Below are 19,142 nucleotides of genomic sequence, written 5' to 3'. Positions count from 1 at the left end.
CTTTATTTACAGTCTGAGTTAACCTCTGTCTGTTTCAGGTCTGGAATTAAAATGATGCATTAATTTCATGGCTCATTTATATTGCAGTGCTGATCCTAATGCATTACATAGGAATTAGGAGCAGAAGTAGGCAATTCAGCCCTTCAATCCTCGTCCGCCAGTCAGTTATATCGTGGCTGATCGCTTCCTGGCCTCAAATCCTACCTATCCCCCAAATCCCTTTAACTCTTTTTTTTAAAGAAATAGATCTCTTTTTTTTAAAACCATTTAATGATTCCGACTGCACCATGCTATGGGATAGTGAGTTCCACAAATTCACGACCCTCTGCGAGAAGTAGTTCCTCCTCATCTCAGTTTTAAACCTACCACTTCTCATTCTCTACCTGTGACCTTGTATTCTAGATTGCTCCACAAGGAGGAACGTTTGGTCTACGTTTACTTTGTCAATCTCCTTTAGTATTTTATATACCTCGATCAGATTCCACCCTCATCCTTCTAAACTCCATCGAGTTTGAGCCCAAACTGTTTAATCCTTCCTGATACACCAATCCTTTCATTCCTCGAATCAATCTGGTGAACCTTCTCTGAACTGCCTACAATCCTTCCTCAAATAAGGAGATCATAACTGGACGTACTACTCCAGATGTGGTCTAACCAGCACCCTATACAATTGTAACAACACTTCTCTACTTTTATACTCCAATCCTTTTGCAATAAGTGCTAACATTCCATTTGCTTTTTTTTATTACATGTTGTAACTGCGTACTGACTTTTTGCAATTCATGAAAAAGATCCCCCTGCCCAGTCGCATTTTGAATGTTTTCCATTTAGATAATTTGCCTTTCTATTTTTTCTGCCAAAATGGATCACATCACACTTATCCACATTAAACTCCATCTGCCAAATTTTGGCCGATTTGCCCAGCCTATCTATATCCGTCTGTAAAATCTTTACCTCTTCACTGCCTGTTTTCCCACCTATTTTAGTATCATCTGCAAATTTTGCTTTTACACTCTCCCTACTTGCAGGTTATTTTTATATGTGTAGTAAACAACTGAGGTCTGAGAACTGATCCCTGCGGCACCCCACTAGTTACATTACCAGAGAAGAACCTATTTATCCTGACCTCTGCTTTCTGTCAGTCAGCCAATCCTCTATCCAATCTAGTACTCTACCCCCAATTCCCTGTGATGTTACCTTTTGGATCAGTGGCACCTTGTTAAACGCCTTCTGGAAGTCTATCCAAGGGCTCAGTGGTATTTAACTTCATTTATATTATGAGATTGTTATCCAAAGATACAGAAACTAACTGCACACAAGAGGATGTGGATATGTGGATGTTTTATAGATGTCTCCCCCATGGTCAGAATGGCTTTTTGGATCTGTGAAAATGGAATGAACTGAACCCAGGGTTGAACAGAATAATTCAGACAGTTCACCTCAGGCTCTAGTATTTAGATTATCACAGCTGGCATTTTGATCTCTTGCAACAACAAAAAAAATTTTAGTCAGTCTTTTGGAGGCAGTCTTGTTTACTATGTTGCCGTGAGCATCTTTGTCTTCCCTATTCTTCTTTATCAAGTAGTATATCCTAGAGTGGCAACCTAAAAGGGAGAGAAAATAAACTCAACAATATGGAAATTAGTCTTGTATCTTTGTTTCTTTTTGTTGTTGCTTAGCTACTGCAGCACCACCTATTTCCCAAATTCAGTGTCATTGCAACATCATTTGAATGAAGGTTAGGTTTTTTAAATTACATTAACAAGTTTTTCAGTTGGTGTTCTATTTCCTTTCAATTAATTATACTTAGATATCATATTTTGTGCACATGTACATTTAACAGCTGAGGAGCTCAGTGATTTTTGTTTCTAGGTTGTCAGAACTTAAGTATTTATACAGTGGGTTTGTTGATCGGTTGACCATTTTCATCCTTCAGAGTTGCCCCCAAGATATGGATTGTACTGATTTAAAAATGGCCAAGGGCTGTAGAATTGGTGCATTAATTGTAACTACTCTAACAGGTTTTCTATCTCTCCCTGCCTCCGCTTGCCTACCCACCCCTCCCCTGCCACCCCCTGCTTCTGCTCACATACCCCTCCTCCATCTTCCTTGTTCACACCTAATGAATGAGGGGGTAAAATATTACTCAGTTATGTATGTTTAATCTCTCTTATTTTTATTTAGGGAGAAAAAGGGAATGGTTTAAAATAGAAGATGCCATTAAAGTTCTTCAGTGTCATAAACCTGTACAAGCCTCGTATTTTGAAACCTTCAAACAAGGCTATTTGGCAAATAATGGAACTCCTGTTGTTGCAACATTATCTGAAGAGAAGGCCTCAACATACACCAATCAGAGTTCAGTATCAAGCATTAGATGACTGAGACGAGCTCCACAGTAATTGACTCATCATACATCGAGTCCCAAAGGCATGGACTTGAAGTGTTCAGTGAAAGAATGTTTGACCTAGTTTGATTGCTTCTATACATTGTACATGTATAAATAAATTTTGCATGGAGATCTGCGCAATGTTGATAACAATACTTTATATTGTGATGTAAAATATAGTGCTGAAGATCAAAGCCATAACTAGTAAGTTTTTTTGTTAGATATTGTATATTTTTGATAGGATTGTGAAATTAAGGTACCGGTGTTGCATCCAATTGTCCCCCAGGTATTATCCTATAGAATTCCTAATTGTCATGGTGACTTGGATTTCAACCTAAGGATATTGTTTGGGTGCCAAATGGGTATCGATTTTAGTTCTCTGCAACTTTTTATATATAGCTTTTGTAAATTTTTTGCTGGCTTTATCACCTGCACTATTGCTGTTTACGTAAAAACAAAGGAAGCTACAGAACTGTTGATCACTGACCTGTACTAGTATGTGGGATAACATTCATGACACACACTTCATCACAGTACTTCTGTTAGCTTGTACACAAAACTGCTGAATAAGGCCTTTAAAGCATTTTACCTTATATAAGACAAGTTCAAGCCATGCATATTGGGTGTTACCTTCTGTGGAGCTTTGGATAATATTCAGTTTAGCAGTGCACATTTCGGTGTCGCAGCTTCATTTTCCTAATCTCTGCTACTCTCCCTGTTTCGTTCTACACTGGAGTTAAAGGATGTTGTTTGCAGGCAATTCAAGGTCTTAACAGAGCTGAGAATTTGGTGTTTCGAGTTTTCTGATTGTGTTTTTGTTCTTGCAATTTAAAAAGAACACTGTATACTGCTTAAGCATTTAAACTGTGTAACCTGGTTTTTAAATTCCAACTCTGGATTAGTAAAATGTGGAACAGAAATTACCCTGTACAGTACATTTTCCTTTTTTAAACAAATTCTTGGTTTGCTTTTTTTTTACTGAGAAACAAAATATAGCACTGTTTCTTTTGAAATGTGTTATTGATCACCAAAATAATTTCAACCTATTTAATTGATTTAGTTTGTTTTAATATGGGAATCCAGGAATTGGAGATTGTCATGGAGTATTGGCCTCAATACTTGTACAATCTGCTGACTAACAACAGATTGTACCTCGTCACCTCAATAGAGAAATGATCATTGCTGGAGAAAACACCCTTTTTGTCAACGTAGGGATGAGCTGATTTTTAACTCATCATGCGTAGTCAGCTATCCCTTCACCCAGTTCAGTCAGTTTAAAAAGCAATGTAAATAAATATTCACAATTATAGAACTGTGGAATACTAACATCACTGTACAAATTATTTTTTGCAACTTTTTCCGATTGCATTTTTTAAGATGTTGGAAGACTTGGGAGTCTAGAAACTATTGCTTTACACAGGAAGAAATGATTCTAATCCCTGGCTCAGTGGTGAGGGTTTAAAGCAGACTGGAACAGCATCAGAAAACTGAGTTTTCATTAAAGCATTGCCCTATTCTCTAGTGATGTTTAAAAAGTGACAACTATTAGTTGTTACTTATGCTTAAGTACATACCCTGAAAATGTGCTGATGTGATAAATGAAGTTTCAGTTAAAGTAAAATTGAGTACTGAATCATACAACTACTTTGTGTTTTTGAAGAGCAGACATTAAAATCTTGTTGATATATAAAAGTGAAACAAATGGAATCAGTTGATTATGACCACTTAATGCTTTCAGCTTTTACCTGCAATTAATGCACTGTATATACATGTCATTTTTGGTGCTTTCCTGTGTAAAGCCTTAGATGGAAGGGATAAGTGCTAGTTTTTACGATGGTCAGTATTGGTAAGAATATGAGGCATGTTATCCTGCCCTTCACATTTTAATGCAACTGTTATACATCAGTTGGAGAGATTCAGTCACTGGAGGAAGTGTCTTATTTTTCCTGACTTGAGTGTGATGCACATGTGAGGCAAGAGATTGAAGATTGTAATAAACCTGTGCCAACAAATAAAAACTCAACAGTATTTCAAAAACCAGGTGCTGACTTTGTTACATTTATAAAGTGCAATTTTATTTAATGTGATTTAAGTTGAGAATGTTATGCTGTTCAAATAATTTATGCCAGTGAAGAAAATGTATTTATATTTTCACTGATCTGTTAGCATTAAAATCGGAGGTCTGAAGTTTCAATAGATTTCATTGAAAACAAGATCTTTCGTGGCCCATTGCTTTTCAGGGTATTGTATCAAATTCCCACAATTGAAAATCATACCTCAATGATGTGACAAATAAATTCCTGTTACTCTTAACCATGTTCGTCAAACATACCATTTATTGTAAAAGGATAAGAGAAGTTGCCACTGAAAGAACTAGCACCAGTCCCACCCAATCAAGTACCAGGGGAGAAGCTGCTTCCAAGTGGTGTGGGTGACCATTTTTTTTCCCTTCAATACACACTCTAGAATCCAGAATGATGAGCATGAGAAGATGGCATTCAGCTGATAGTGAGTGGTTGTATGATAGAGCTATTCAGTTGGTCTCATTCTTCTATTTCCTTCTTACCCCATATTTGTCCCTTTAAATATTTTTTTTCTGAATGATAATGAATTTGCTTCCCCCATCAGGCAGTACATTCCAGATATACTTCACTTTTTGAGTTACTTCTGGTTCTTTTAGCTGTCACCATAAATGCAGGTCCTCCAGTTACTGCCCTCTGTCATAAGAAACAGTTTAGTCTTGTTTACTCTACCCAAAACCATTCAATTGTTGAATACCTCTATCCAATTATGCCTGGCTCTTCTCTGTTCCAAGGAGAACAACCCCAGATTTGCCTGTACCTGACAAAACAGAAGTACCTCAGCCCCGGTAATATGAGTTCATCTCACCATTGTCTCCCAACACCTTACATCCTTCCTAATGTGCGGAGCCCAGAATCGGTCTTAATGTCTATGGGGCCTAATCAGTATTTTATAAACATTTAGCCACCTTGCTTCCATATTTTATGCCTCTACTCGTAAAGCTAAGATACCAAAAGCTGTTTTAACAGTTTTCTCAACTTGTTCTGCTGCCTTCAAAGATTAAATGTACATATCCAGTTTTCCCTCCGTTTAATTTGTATTGTCTCTCATTCTTCCTATAACATTACACCTCACTTCACTGATGAATTTCATCTTTCACTTCTGGGTTTTGCCAAAAATTATTTTTAATATATTTGAATCTTTGTGGATTTTTTTGTATGTATAATCTAGGCAGAGATGAACAGTGTGTAGTTCGAGGAAGCCAAATATAAATTTTGGGCCAGATTTTGAAAAAACATGCTATTCGTGTGCCTTTTTGTTGATATTACAATTGCATGTTTCAGTTTTAAATATTTTTGCTCTTATAATTGCTGGAAATGCAAGCTGTGTATTAACGACAGAATCCTTAGTGAACAGTAGCACAAACACTATTGCATTCAATGATATAGGATTGAAGAATGAACAGCACAGTGGCATAGTGATTAACACTGCTGTCTCACAGCCCCCAAGGACCTGGGTTTGATTCCTGGCTTGGATCACTGTCTGTGGAGTCTGCAAGTTCTCGCTGTATCCACTTGGGTTTCCTCTGGGTGGTCCAGGTTCATCCACAGTTCGCATGACGTGCTGGTTAGAACATGGAACGTTACAGCACAGTATAGGCCCTTCGGCCCTCGATGTTGCACCAACCAATGGAACCAATCTAATGACCCTCTAACCTAAACTATTCCAATGTTATTCATATGCCTATCGACTGACGATTTGAATGCCTTTAAAGTTGGCGAGTCCACATGCATTGGCTATACTAAATTCTCCCTCAGTGTAGCCAAACAGGTGCCGGAAGGTGGCAACTAGGGGATTTTCAAAGTAACTTTATTGCAGTGTTAATGTGTAGTGTTATTTGTGACATTAAGCTTCAAAAAAAAAACTTGGAGTGAAATTGATTGTATTCAATATCAAATTGGGTACAGAAAAGTGAAAAGTAAAACGTTAAAACATTAAGTTTAAAACTTAAATTCACAATAATTGTTTACTTTCTGGGAAGAGGTGTTGACAGACATTAACAATTATAACTGTTCAGACGATACTTAAACTGTGAATTTTAGTGATGTGCAAATACAATTTTAACATTGGAAAATTAAGGGTGAGATGTTTTGTGAAGCTAATAAGGGAGCGTTATAAATTGAGCACTACTGGTGGCAACTTGTATTTCACATTGCTAACCAGTTTTTTGCATTAATAACTGCATGAATGGTTCCTTTTTCAGCAAAATCTGGATCAGAATTACCAGCTTTTGCAGGAATTAGCATTAGAAAAATGATTTTGGGGAAATTGGGATTCAAGGTGGATAATCTCCATCCCAAACTACTTAACGAAGTGGCCCTGGGAATGGGTCCATTGGTGGTTATTTTCCAAAATTCCTTGGACTCTGGAATATGTCCCACAGATTGGAAGGTAGCTAATGTAAGCCTACTATTCAAAAAGGGAGGTAGAGAGAAATCAGGGAATGATAGACCAGTGAGCCTAATGTTGGTACTGGGGAACTTGCTCGAGTCCATTATCGAGGATTTCATAACTCAGTGGTGTAATCAGACAAAGCATGAATTTACAAAAGGGAAATCGTGCTTGATGAATTTATTGGAATTTTTGGAGGATATAATAGTAGAGTTGACTGAAGAGAACCAGTGGATGTGGTTTATTTAGACTTTCAGAAGGCTTTCGAAATGGTCTCACATAAGAAATCTGGTCAGTAGATAGGACGCGAAGAGTTGGCATAAATGGGTCTTTTTCTAGTTGGCAGTCAGTGACTAGTGTGGTTCTGCAGGGATCTGTTCACATAAAGATTTGGAAGAGGGAACTGAATGTATTATCTCAATTTGCAGATAATATGAATTTGGGTGAGAGGGTGAGCTATGAGGACAATGCCAAGATGTTTCAATGTGATTTGGACAGGCTGTGTGTATGGGCATCTGCATGGCAGACGCAGTATAATGTCGATAATTGTGAGGTTATCCACTTTGGTAGCAAGAATAGAAAGACTGATTATTACTTGAATGGGTGAAAACAAAGGTGGCTATTCAATGAGACCTTGAGAGTCCTTGTATCAGTCACTGAAAGTAAGTGTGCAAGTACAACAGACAGTAAAGAAGGCAAGTGGTATGTTGGCCTTCATAGTGAGAGGAATTGAGGGATAGGGATGTTTTGCTGAAATTGTATAGAACATGGTGAGACCACATCTGGAGTATTGTGTGCAGTTTTGGTGTCCTCATCTGAGGAAGGATGTCCTTGCTAAAGAAGGAGTACAGCAAAGGTTTACCAGGCTGATTCCTGGCAGGTCTGTCATATGAGGAGACACTAAGTCAGTTAAGATTATATTCACTGGAGTTTAGAAGAGTGAGAGGGGATCTCATAGAAACTTTGAAATTTCTAACAGGGTTACACGGGATAGATTCAGAAAGAATGTTCCCAGTGGTGGGGGAGTCCAGAACTAGGAGTCAAAGATAGTTTGAGGAGAATGAAGGTGAAGAGAAATTTCTTCACCCAGAGAGTACTGAATGTGTGGAATTCATTACCGCAATATAGTTGAGGCCAAAGCAGTGTCTGATTTCAAGAAAAATTAGATACTACTCTTGGGGCTAAAGGGATCACAGGGATATGGGAGGAAAGGGAAATCGGGATATTGAATTTGATGATCAGTCGTGATCAAAATGAATGGCAGAGCAGACTCGAAGGGCTGAATGGCCTACTTCTATTTTTGATGTTTATTGATGTTGCATTTTAACTTGATTAACAATTACAAATTATGTAAATGCTCCAATCTTATTCCAGGTTAACCTTGTTCTGATTGTTTTCCCCAGTGAGAATGGGTTTAGTGGGGCATTTCTTTCTCTTGCACCAGAAGTTGCGAGTTCTTGACAGTCCTCTGGAAGGGAGATTGGAATCCAAGGTTAGCACCCGAGAAATCGTTTGTAATTGGTGGAACTGCTCTTTGTCGTTAAATGGGTAATGGACACATATAAAACTCTACTGCTGTATTGGACGAACCAGACTATTTGCTGATATGGTTACAGCCATGAAAGGGGTATTAATGTCAGGGTCACTGGATGGTGAATCAGATTGCAAATCCTCCCATCATCTCATTGTGAAGTGATTTGTTTTTAGCCAAAAATAATTTTTTTGTAGCAAATGGAGAATACATAGTTGTTAGCAATAGACATTCATAGATGTCCAAATGTCTATTTCAAAATAATTTAATTCTGGTTCATGTACTATTTGTACACTAATAAAAATAACTCGGAAGGATGAATAGGGACTGCTATAACAACCATGAAGGCCACAGTGGATCATCAGTACATCTACCCATGGACTTTGTGGAGCATGAGCTTCCTTATTGAGCTAGCAAGGCTTGCCCAAAGGAAAGCAGCCAGTTTTAAGCTTGTAACTTTTTACCTGACTGGTATTGTAGGTCCTGAGGTGAAGACTGTCTGGCTAAGATGTGACAGCAGCCTTTGGTGCACAATAAAGGGTGTTGGTAATGGGAAACTTGGATGTTGCTGAATTACTACATTGGCAATGAGGCGAAAATCTATTTCCCACCACCACCGCACCACCCCCCCCCCCCCCCCCCCCAACCTTTCCCTCCGGATAACCTCTGAACATCAAAAATTTCTCTGGTAAGAAAAAGCTATTTTGACACTTTTGGGGCAATTCAGGACCGATTATACTAACGTGGAAGACTGGGCCTAATACACTGAACACATGAGTTACTTCCTGTATGCTAACAACATTGAAAAAATGAAAAGCAAAAAGTGTTATTGCCAACAGCATGCAGTGCCCTGACTTTCAGTTTAATAAGAAGTCTGACCTATCTGGGTACCCCAACTCAAAACTTTATAAAGAACTGATAGGCCTGGTTTAAAAAAAACACTGATTGGGTTATTCTTCAGCAATATCACTTCAACGTGGTTGGGAGAATCCCTGGGGAACAAGTCACTAAGTTCTTGGCTAGGTTGCTGAAACTAGCTGAACACTGAATTTGGACCACCTCTTAATGAAATGTTATGGGACAGATTGGAATGTGGCATTAAGTGACCTAACCACCCAAAGGAAGCTGTTGGCAGAACACAATTTGGACTTTAAAAAGCCATTGAGATAACCTTGTCACTTGAATACACAGAAAAGCTTCAGGGAGCATCAGACAGCGATGTTCTTCAATTGGGTGGGGTGGGTGGGGGTGGTGGGAGGGAAACAACCTCATGCAACCAGTCACCAATGGAGTGTGCTTGTTCAATCAGATATTAAAGGCTCCCATTTGATATAGGAACTCTGTCTCCATTAGGCAGTCAAAGAAAGGCAAGGTTGACGCATATGTTCCAGAAAGGTGTTGCCAGAGGACAGATTACTGCAAAGACACAGCAATGTTTCAGGAACAGGCAAAAAAAATGCTACCGAGAGAGAAAACCGAAGCCAGTACCTGAATGTACCGTGTAGCAGGTATCCCCTCTTCCTGAAACGGACACTACAACTGAATTGTATTCTCAAAAGTTACTCCAATAATGGTGGAATTACTAGTAAATGGCCACTCCTTGAAGATGGATGTGGACAGAGGAGCCACAATCTCCAATATCGGAGAACAGACTTCAATTGGGCATCCCTCTCCTGAAGTTGGAAAATACGAAGGCCAGCCAAGCTACCTATGTGAGTGGTCCAGTTGATTTACAAATAGCAATCAACTCATCTCCAACTTGTACAGGGCACGAACCAAGCCTAATGGGGAGAGATTGGCTTCATCAGATTTGACTGAACTTGAAGATCCTCAGGCTAGGTTTGGGAGGGGGAGGGGGGGGGTGGGGTTCTCTATGCAGTTATTTTTCTGGAAAAAGTGGGGAAAATAGGAGCCAAGGGCAAGATTTACATTGGCCCTGATGTTACACCTAGGTATTCAGAGCCAGGCCAGTCACTTACTCCATGCTGGAAAAACTGAACTAGGATGCCTTGAAGCTTGGGTATAATAAGGCCAGTGCAGTTTGCAGAATGGGCTGCATCCATAATCCCTGTTCTTAAACCTGACAAATTAGTTTGTCCTTGCAAGAGTTACAAACTGATGGTCAATCAAGCCTCCAAACTTGATAGGTGTCCTATTCCCTGGATCGAAGATCTGTTTGCTAAGTTAACAGGTGGCAAAACATTCTCCAGGTTGCCTATCTCCAGTTTGAATTGAATGAGTCTACCTGGAAATGTGTGACAATCAACACAACTGGGTGCCCCACACAAAGATGGAAGTGGAGAGAGATTTCCTGCTGTGGTACCAAGCGGTTTCCAATAAACTGAAAAGATGGTTTCTCCACAAGTAAGGGACTCTGAGTAGATAATGGCATGGTCTTCACTAGCTATGAACAATGGTATCTGACACATCCGTACTCCACCTTATCACTTGTCATCAAACAGACTGGCAGAATGGGCGGTTCAAACCTTCATAAATAGAATAAGGAGACAACCAACAGCATCCATGGAGACTAAGTTGACATGATTTTTGTTTGATTACAGGACCACACTACTCACCACAAGGACTGTTGCTCCAGCAGAATAGTTGATGAGATGACGGCTTCATACCAGATGGAACCTATTACTCCCAAACTTGGCAGGGAGTGTGGCGTCCCAACAGGAAAACCAAAAATAAGAAACTTTGATTCCACAAGAACATAAAGAACTTTTGCAGTTGGTGATGTGGCTCATAAGGAACTTGACAAATGGGGTCCAATCTTCATAATGGAGAAAACAGGCAGTATCTTAAAATTCCAAGGTCAGGATAATGCCCTGAAGAAGCACTTAGGTCACCTCAGTGCCAAGGTGTCCATGCCCAAGCTATCCCTGCCATGAGATAACTGCTGCCTGTACCAGCTGACTCTGCTTTGGCCCTTCTGATAGCGAAGGTACAGACTCGTAGTGCCTGAAGAAATGGGCCTCTGACATGAGAAGGAAGCTGCTTCAGTAACTTTACGACACTCCCTCTGAAAAAGGTCCCCTGTTTGGTTTACACTGTCTGATCAAGCCGTACCTTCCATAGACCTCCACCTTAGTTCCAATCACCAAGAAGGACATCCTCGCAGCGGATACTGGGAGAGACATGGACCTAAGTGGAGGGGAAGGGGGGAACGTTATGATGAACACAAGGGCCACAGTAGATCATCAATAGCTATCCCAAGGGCTTCGTGGAGTACGAGCTGCCTTATTGAGGGAATGGAGGTTTGCCCAAGGGTAAACAGCCAGCGGAGGTTTTTAAGCCTGTAACTTTACCTGGACTGGCATTATAGGTCCCAAGGTGAAGACTATCTGACTGTAAGACGTGGGAGCAGCCATTTCCTTTAGTGCACAATAAACAGTGTTGGTAACAGGATACTGGCCCGAAGCTGAATTATTACAGGATTTCTATTATTTGAATTCAAAATGCCTTACATAAATGCAGATTTGTTACTCCTTTCAGATCTGTATTAGGGATTGCCTTTATTAAGATACAAGTCTCAATCCCTTGTGATATTTATAACTACATACAGGTCTTGTATGCCCCATCCCTATTCATCTCTCTATTGAGGACCTTCTTTCTGTTTCACTCAAGTTGTGACTTAAGATAGTTAACATACATCTGCAGGAAAGAGGGACAACAATAACTTTTCTGGATGAGCAAGTACTGGTATCAGAATATCAGAAACACTAGCTATACACCAAGTTTTGAAACATCAAGAGTAGATTGTAAAGTGGCATGCCACTTAAAAATTGATCCATGTTACTCGTAAAAGAGGAGGAAATTGGAACTTATCTTTATTACTGGTGGTTCTGAGGAATGTAAGTAGTCTCACAACACCAGGTTAAAGTCCAACAGGTTTATCTGATAGCACAAGCCACAGGCTTTTGGAGCATTGCCCCTTCATCAGGTGAGTGAAGGGGCAGTGGTCCGAAAGCTTATGGCTTATGTTACCAAATAAACCTGTTGAACTTTAACCTGGTGTTGTGAGGCTTCTTACTGTGCTTACCCCAGTCCAACACCGGCATCTCCACATCAGGTTCTGAGGATATAGACTGCATTCTGTGGATATAAATTTGCATTCTGTGATTTGATTTAGCTCTTCTGCCATAAAAGGATAAAAACAAGCCTATATCATTTCTCATATAAATCGGGGAAATTAAAGCAAAAATGTTACAGTAAACATCATTATATAGATTTTCTGTTGAAAAGTCTGTCTTAAACCATCTATTTAAAAGATATCACCTTCAATCAGGGATTGCTCTGAAAAATGTTTGTACTTTCAATTCGTAAACATCAAGTAATGTGTGATATTCTCTGTATAGATCCTTCTGTTCCTTAGGTATTTACAGTAAAAAGTCTCACAACACCAGGTTAAAGTCCAACAGGTTTATTTGGTAGTAAATGCCACGAGCTTTCGGAACGCTGTTCCTTTGTCAGGTGAGTGGAGAGTTCATGAAAAAAATAAACCTGTTGGACTTCAACCTAGTGTTGAGAGGCTTCTTACTGTGTTTACCCCAGTCCGATGCTGACATCTCCACATTGTGGCTACTTTAGGTATTTACCCATTTTACTATATCAATACTGCCTTAACAATTCCATGTCTTTGATAATACATATATGCAACTATAATCATCGAATCATAGACCCCAAGAGTGCAGAAAGAGGACCTTCGGCCCATCGAGTCTGCACCGAACACACTCCCACCCACGCCCTACCCCCATATCCCAACATATTATACCCACTAATCCCTCTAACCTACGCATCCCTGGACACTAAGGGGCAATTTCTTAGCACGGCCAATCAACCTAACCCGCATATCTTTGGACTGTTGGAGGAAACCGGAGCACCCGGAGGAAACCCACGCAGACACGAGGATAATATGCAAACTCCACACAGACAGCGCCCCAAGCCGGGAATCAAACCCAGGATCCTGGAGCTGTGAAGCAGCAGTGCTAACCACTGTGCTACCGTGCCGCCCGGTAATAATGGTATTAATGGCTGAAACATCAGCGCAGACTGTGATAATCCAGTAAGTTAAAATATCAATGTTGCAGACTTTCATACAAGTGAAACCACGCTCAATTCTCCATGTATCCCATTTATAGAGAAATACAAATTGCTTTTCACAAATCATTTGGCAGAATGTAGGAACCCATGAAATTGGAAATGCTCATTTTATTAAAGTTTAAAGCTTATTTATTAGTTTCACAAGTAGGCTTACATTAACATTGCAATGAAGTTGCTGTGAAAATCCCCTGGTTGCCACACTTTGGTGCCTGTCTGGGTACACTGAGGGAGAATTTTAGCTTGGCTAATACACCTAACCAGCACATATTTTGGACCTTAGGAGGAAACCAGAGCACCCAGGAAAACTCAGCAGACACAGGGAGAACATGCAGATTCCACACAGACAGGGACCCAAGCCGGGAATTGAACCTGGGTCGCTGATGCTAATCACTGTGCCACCGTGCTGCCCCAATGCAATAATCAGAATTCCTCCCAATCCCAAAATGAACCATTATTTGCCCAATCAATTGTCAGTTTCAGACAATGAGTGGATTTGAAATTGGTCGATTTTGGTACTTTCCAATTCCCTGTGTCTCTTGAATCAGATTGCCTGCAATGGTTTAGAGTTAGACACACTTGTATGTCTAAGCCAGCCACCACGAAGGTGTAAACCCTGGGGGAATTCAGTATCTAGTAGGTGAGTAGAAAAGGCAGCCTCTACCAGTCAAAAAGGTGAGTGCACCGATTCCTGGCCAAAGACAGACTAACCCTTTAAAAACTACATCTTCCCCTCTGGGATTGTCCACTCTGAGAACAGGACTGGAGACTCAGTTATTGCGGACACCCTTTGAAACGAGTGCTACAAGAGGGAAATAAAGCAAGCTCCTTTGTTCCTCGTTCAAGCAGTTGCCTTAAGTGTGCCTGTGGTAGGACAGGTATTTCCACTTCAGAAGAAACCTTGATAGATTCAGGCCAACATCAAAGAGGGATCACTACCTCTAACTCTGTGCTTAGTATTTGGGAAGATACCAGAGCCATTTTCACCTTCCCTCATTCGTTACTACTTTTATGATAAGGGAACCCACTTAGGCTACGAATGTAGCACAACTCCCAACTTATCTGGAATGTCAGGAGAGAGGAACTGAAGCAATTTTACAGCCTGGAGATTTGTGTGTAAGCTTGGTGTTTCTTTTATTTAATATGTCTATATCCAATTAGAAATGTATCTCCTATTTGGATGAGTTGGGGCTCAGTAAAATATTTTACTATGTGCTGTCATTTCTACCCAAGCAAATGTCACAAGCTTGTACTAATATATGTAACAACTTTGCCATTCTTATCAAGGTGTGAAATAATTACTCCACAGCTGCTGCCTGAGCTGCTGAGTGTTCCCAGCATGTTGGGAGTTCATTTTAGATTTCCAGTATCTGCAGTATTTGCTTTTCCATTTTTTATGACTTAATTGGCTGATCTTGGTTGATGTTCCAGTGCTGGGGGACTTTTTTCATTGCAGGAGGCACCAAGGAAACATTAAAATTGCAATCCTGCCCTACTCTGACGAAGGGTCACCCAGACTCGAAACATTGGCTCTATAATCCCTGCACAGATACTGTCTGACCTGCTGAGATGTTCCAGCATTTTCTGATTTTGTTTCAGATTCCAGCATCGGCAGCATTTTGCTTTTAGCACTCATTCGGCAAAATGTGAAGCTAGCATGTGCGTTGCTTGAAGAACATAAGAACATAAGAAATAGAAGCAGGAGTAGGTCACCTAGCCCCTCGAGCCTGCCCCGCCATTCAATAAGATCATGGCTGATCTGTCATGGCTCAGTTCCACATTCCCGCCCTCTCCCCATAACCCTTAATCCCCTCGCTTTTCAAAAACCCATCAACCCGCGTCTTAAAAATATTTAGCGAGGCAGCCTCCACCACTTCAACGGGCAGAGAATTCCAGAGATTCACCACCCTTTGAGTGAAGAAGTTCCTCCTCAACTCCGTTCTAAACCGGCCCCCCTTTATCTTGAGGCTGTGCCCCCTAGTCCTACTGTCCTTTCTGAGCGGGAAGAGTCTCTCCACCTCTGTCCTATCCATCCCATTTATCATTTTATATGTCTCAATGAGATCTCCCCTCATTCTTCTAAACTCTAACGAGTACAAGCCTAGTTTATTCAGCCTCTCCTCATAGCTCAACCCCCTCAACTCCGGTATCAGCCTAGTAAACCTCCTCTGTACCCCCTCCAAGGCCAAAATATCCTTGCGTAAGTGCGACGACCAAAACTGCACACAGTACTCCAGCTGCGGCCTCACCAATGCCCTATACAGCTGCAGCAAGACCTCCCTACTTTTATATTCAATCCCCCTCGCTATGAAGGCCAGCATCCCATTAGCCTTCCTGACCACCTGCTGCACCTGCAGGCTGGATTTTTGCGACTCATGCACAAGGACCCCGAGGTCCCTCTGCACCGTCGCCTGCTGCAGTTGGAGGAAATGTCCCATGTAACACACAACTCAACTGGTATTTGTCTCATTAGTTACCTGTGGGTCTACATAATCAGTGACTACCCTTTTGTCCCTAATTAGTCCTTGTATCTCTAAATGCCTGTAGATCCTGTCAATATGGTCAATATTTTTTCCCAAAAGTAGGGGATTCTAAAACTAGGGGACATAGGTTTAAGGTGAGTGGAAGAGATACAAAAGGGTCCAGAGGGGCAATTTTTTCACACACAGGGTGGTGAGTGTCTGAAACAAATTGCCAGAAGTAGTAGTAGAGACGGGTACAATTTTGTCTTTTAAAAAGCGTTTAGTTACATGGATAAGATGGTACAGAGGGATATGTGCCAAACGCGAGAACTTGGGACTAGCTTAGTGGTTAAAAACAAAGGGGCAGCATGGACAAGTTGGGCCGAAGGGCCTGTTTCCATGCTTGAATGTCATGACTTTTAAAGTAATTTCATAGGCCACCAAATACTTAGAGAAACCGTGATGATGTCAGTATGCACAATGCAAACATAAGGCTGAAAAGCTCAACTCAGGTAACCTGTAAGGGTGCTACAGTGGAACAGTGGTTAGCACCGTTGCCTCACAGCACCTGGGACCTGCGTTTGATTCCTGGCTTGGGTCACTGTCTGTATGGTGTTTGCATGTTCTCCCCATGTCTGTGTGGGTTTCCTCCAGGTGCTCTGGTTTCCTCCCATATTCCGAAAGGTGTGTTGGTTAGGTGCACTTGCCTTGCTAAATTCTCCCTCAGTATACCCAAACAGGTGCCGGAATGTGGCGACTAGGGAATTTTCTCAGTAACTTCAAGGCGGCACAGTGGTTAGCACTGCTGCCTCACATTCACCAGGGACCCAGGTTCGATTCCCAGCTTCAGTCACTGTCTTTGTGTAGTTTGCATTCTCCGTGTGTGTGTGTGTGTGTGTGTGTATGTGTATTTCCTCTGGGTGATCCAGTTTCCTCCCACAGTCCAAAAATGTGCAGATTTGGTGGATTGACCATGGTAAATTGCCCCTTAGTGTCAGGGATTAGCTCGGGTAAATACAGATAGGGCCTGGGTGGGATTGTGGTCAGCGCAGACTGGATGGGCCAAATGGCCTCCTTCTGCACTGTAGATTCTATGATTGCAGTGTTAATGTAAGCCCACTTGTGACAGTAATTAAAAAGATTTACGGATCAGGTGCTGGAAAGCGAGATTAAGATGAGCAGCTAGTTTCTCTTTTCCTTTTGGTTGGCGGACACAATGGGCTGAACGGGCTCTGTGCTGTAACTTTTCTATGAGAAATTTTATTTCACCCTAAACATAATTCCACCAGAGGACGCTGTAGCCTCATAATGGGACTGGGGCAACGGAGAGCAGTCATACTTAAACCTTCTTTGAACTCGACTGCTTGTTGTATTGCACAAGAACTGCATTTTTATACTGGAATCAATTGCGCAAAAGCTGAATAATTCCTTCTGTATGAATTGGCAGATTACACCACTTCCTTACCAACTGGCTGGTGCTCGTTGCCATTGTCACATATTCTCAAAAGTGTTTTCCAGTGTGTTTTGTTTGCAATTGTCTTTGTTTTTCTGTCCCGCTGAGATTCGAGCTCTTTGCCACCGATTATGTTTTTTTTTGCAATGGTGAAGTCGGCTCACGTACTCTGCCAGTTTGGCTATACTGGGGCTTGTTGGCAGTTTGCGATCTGACCCTGCTTATCCACACCCCAATTCTCAGGGTTACAAACTCCCACTCTCTCCCACCGATCCAGTTTTGCCTTTCCCCTTTGCTACGTCGATCAAAAAAGGTGTAACACTTGGCAGTCCTGGAATCTGGGTTCTCCTCCCCCCCGGTTACAGTATCATACTGTGACATTTTTAATGTGCACGTATTTATTCTCTGCTTGGACATTAACATTTGGGAGACAAATTATCTCCCCACCCACAACTATATTGCGATGATTAGAGAATACTCCCCTCCTGATGTCACACAATTGAATTTTACAAATGCCGACCTTCACAAAAAATAAACAGTGACTTGTACATTCGAGGAATAGAAATAGTCAACGATTTATTAAATTCAACCATGGATTGACGATAGTAATTCTTTGAAAGTATGGTTGATGTCACAAGTAATTGCACTCCGATGCCGCCCGAATAATTCACTTTCGAAGCTCGTTCTGTCTTAATCACTGATTCATAGAAAGAAGGTCATTCGGCCCATTGAGATTGCAGGCGAGCTTTCGAGGAACAATGCTAAAACTGTGTTATCTAGCTGTTATTAACACTGAATAGCAGTGTTATTCCCCGGATCTCTGCTTTCCCCTCCTCCCCACCGCCCCCCGAACCCCCGGCAACAGTCACTTCTCTCGTTGTCCTCGCCCTTAAGAAGTGTCTGCAGCATCCCCAGTCTGCCTGCTTTGTGTCCACATCCAAGAGGCAGACTTTGCGCACAAATCTCCTCTGAGGAGCTGATGCAATCCAGCAGTTTCTGGGGGGGCGGGGGGGGGGATAAATGCAAATGCGAGATGCATAAAAAAATGTAAAAAAAGAGAAAACTTAAAAAGAAATTTACCTGGGTACTCAGAAAGCAAAAAAAAAACAATCTGACAGCAGGGCAGAGTGGGCTGCTGATGCATCATCAAACAATTGTAATTCAGACCGGTTGAGACGTTTTTCTCTGTTTCAGAACCTGCTGAGTTTTTGCAGCATTTTCTCTTTCAGATTCCTGCATCCGTTTTTTTTTATTTCGACACAACTGCGATTCATCTTTCGGGTTGAATGAAGAACGAATGGACGATTCCAGCGACGGGCAGTGTCAAGTATTGTTGAAAGTGAGCGACTCAGGCAGCGGCGCCCGGTCTCAGTCCCGACGAGAAGAAGCTGGTTCCTGAAATCCCAGCCCGACTCCCAGCCCCGCCCCCCTCCCCCGCATTGAGAGGGCGCCGAACCCAGCACGTCACCGGACCCGCCCCCGTCTGTGCCGTCACAATGGCAGGACCGCCGTTGATTGGCCGACGGTGAAACGGCAACAAGAACAGGTGACGCGAGTTCTTGGAAAGTTCCTGGAAAGCAGCGCGTGCGCGGGAGCCCCTTTGAGCAGCAGCACATAGTGTGAAGCATGGGGCGAGTTAGCAAAGCGGCACTGCCTGCTTCATTCATTCATTCATGTCTCAAATCAGCCTGGCTGCTGGAACAGAGGGAACGCACTGAGTAAGGGCAGCATCCC

At 41.6% G+C, this 19,142-nt stretch overlaps 1 protein-coding gene and 1 long non-coding RNA gene across 2 annotated transcripts in view; one reads left to right on the top strand and one right to left on the bottom strand.

The window, feature by feature from the left end:
• The window catches only part of LOC145357021 (diphosphoinositol polyphosphate phosphohydrolase 1), a 72,490-nt gene extending 69,148 nt beyond the window's left edge, over window positions 1-3,342 (top strand). Inside the window, exon 5 of the mRNA XM_080210066.1 lies at window positions 2,185-3,342. Coding sequence (XP_080066192.1) covers window positions 2,185-2,378 — 194 coding nt within the window. The 3' untranslated portion in view covers window positions 2,379-3,342. The remainder of the gene's footprint in view (window positions 1-2,184) is intronic.
• On the bottom strand, window positions 5-18,805 carry LOC145357022 (uncharacterized). Its single transcript, XR_013889233.1, has 4 exons — window positions 18,489-18,805; window positions 12,436-12,488; window positions 10,967-11,041; window positions 5-1,604 (listed from the first exon to the last, which is right to left on the bottom strand). It is a non-coding gene; the product is annotated as an uncharacterized LOC145357022 (long non-coding RNA).
• Between the last annotated feature and the right edge of the window lie 337 nt (window positions 18,806-19,142).

This window comes from Carcharhinus amblyrhynchos, chromosome 22 (assembly GCF_965287045.1).
Source record: "Carcharhinus amblyrhynchos chromosome 22, sCarAmb.v2.hapA, whole genome shotgun sequence".
NCBI classification, from domain to species: Eukaryota; Metazoa; Chordata; class Chondrichthyes; order Carcharhiniformes; family Carcharhinidae; genus Carcharhinus; species Carcharhinus amblyrhynchos.
This window is presented reverse-complemented; position numbering and strand designations above follow the sequence as displayed.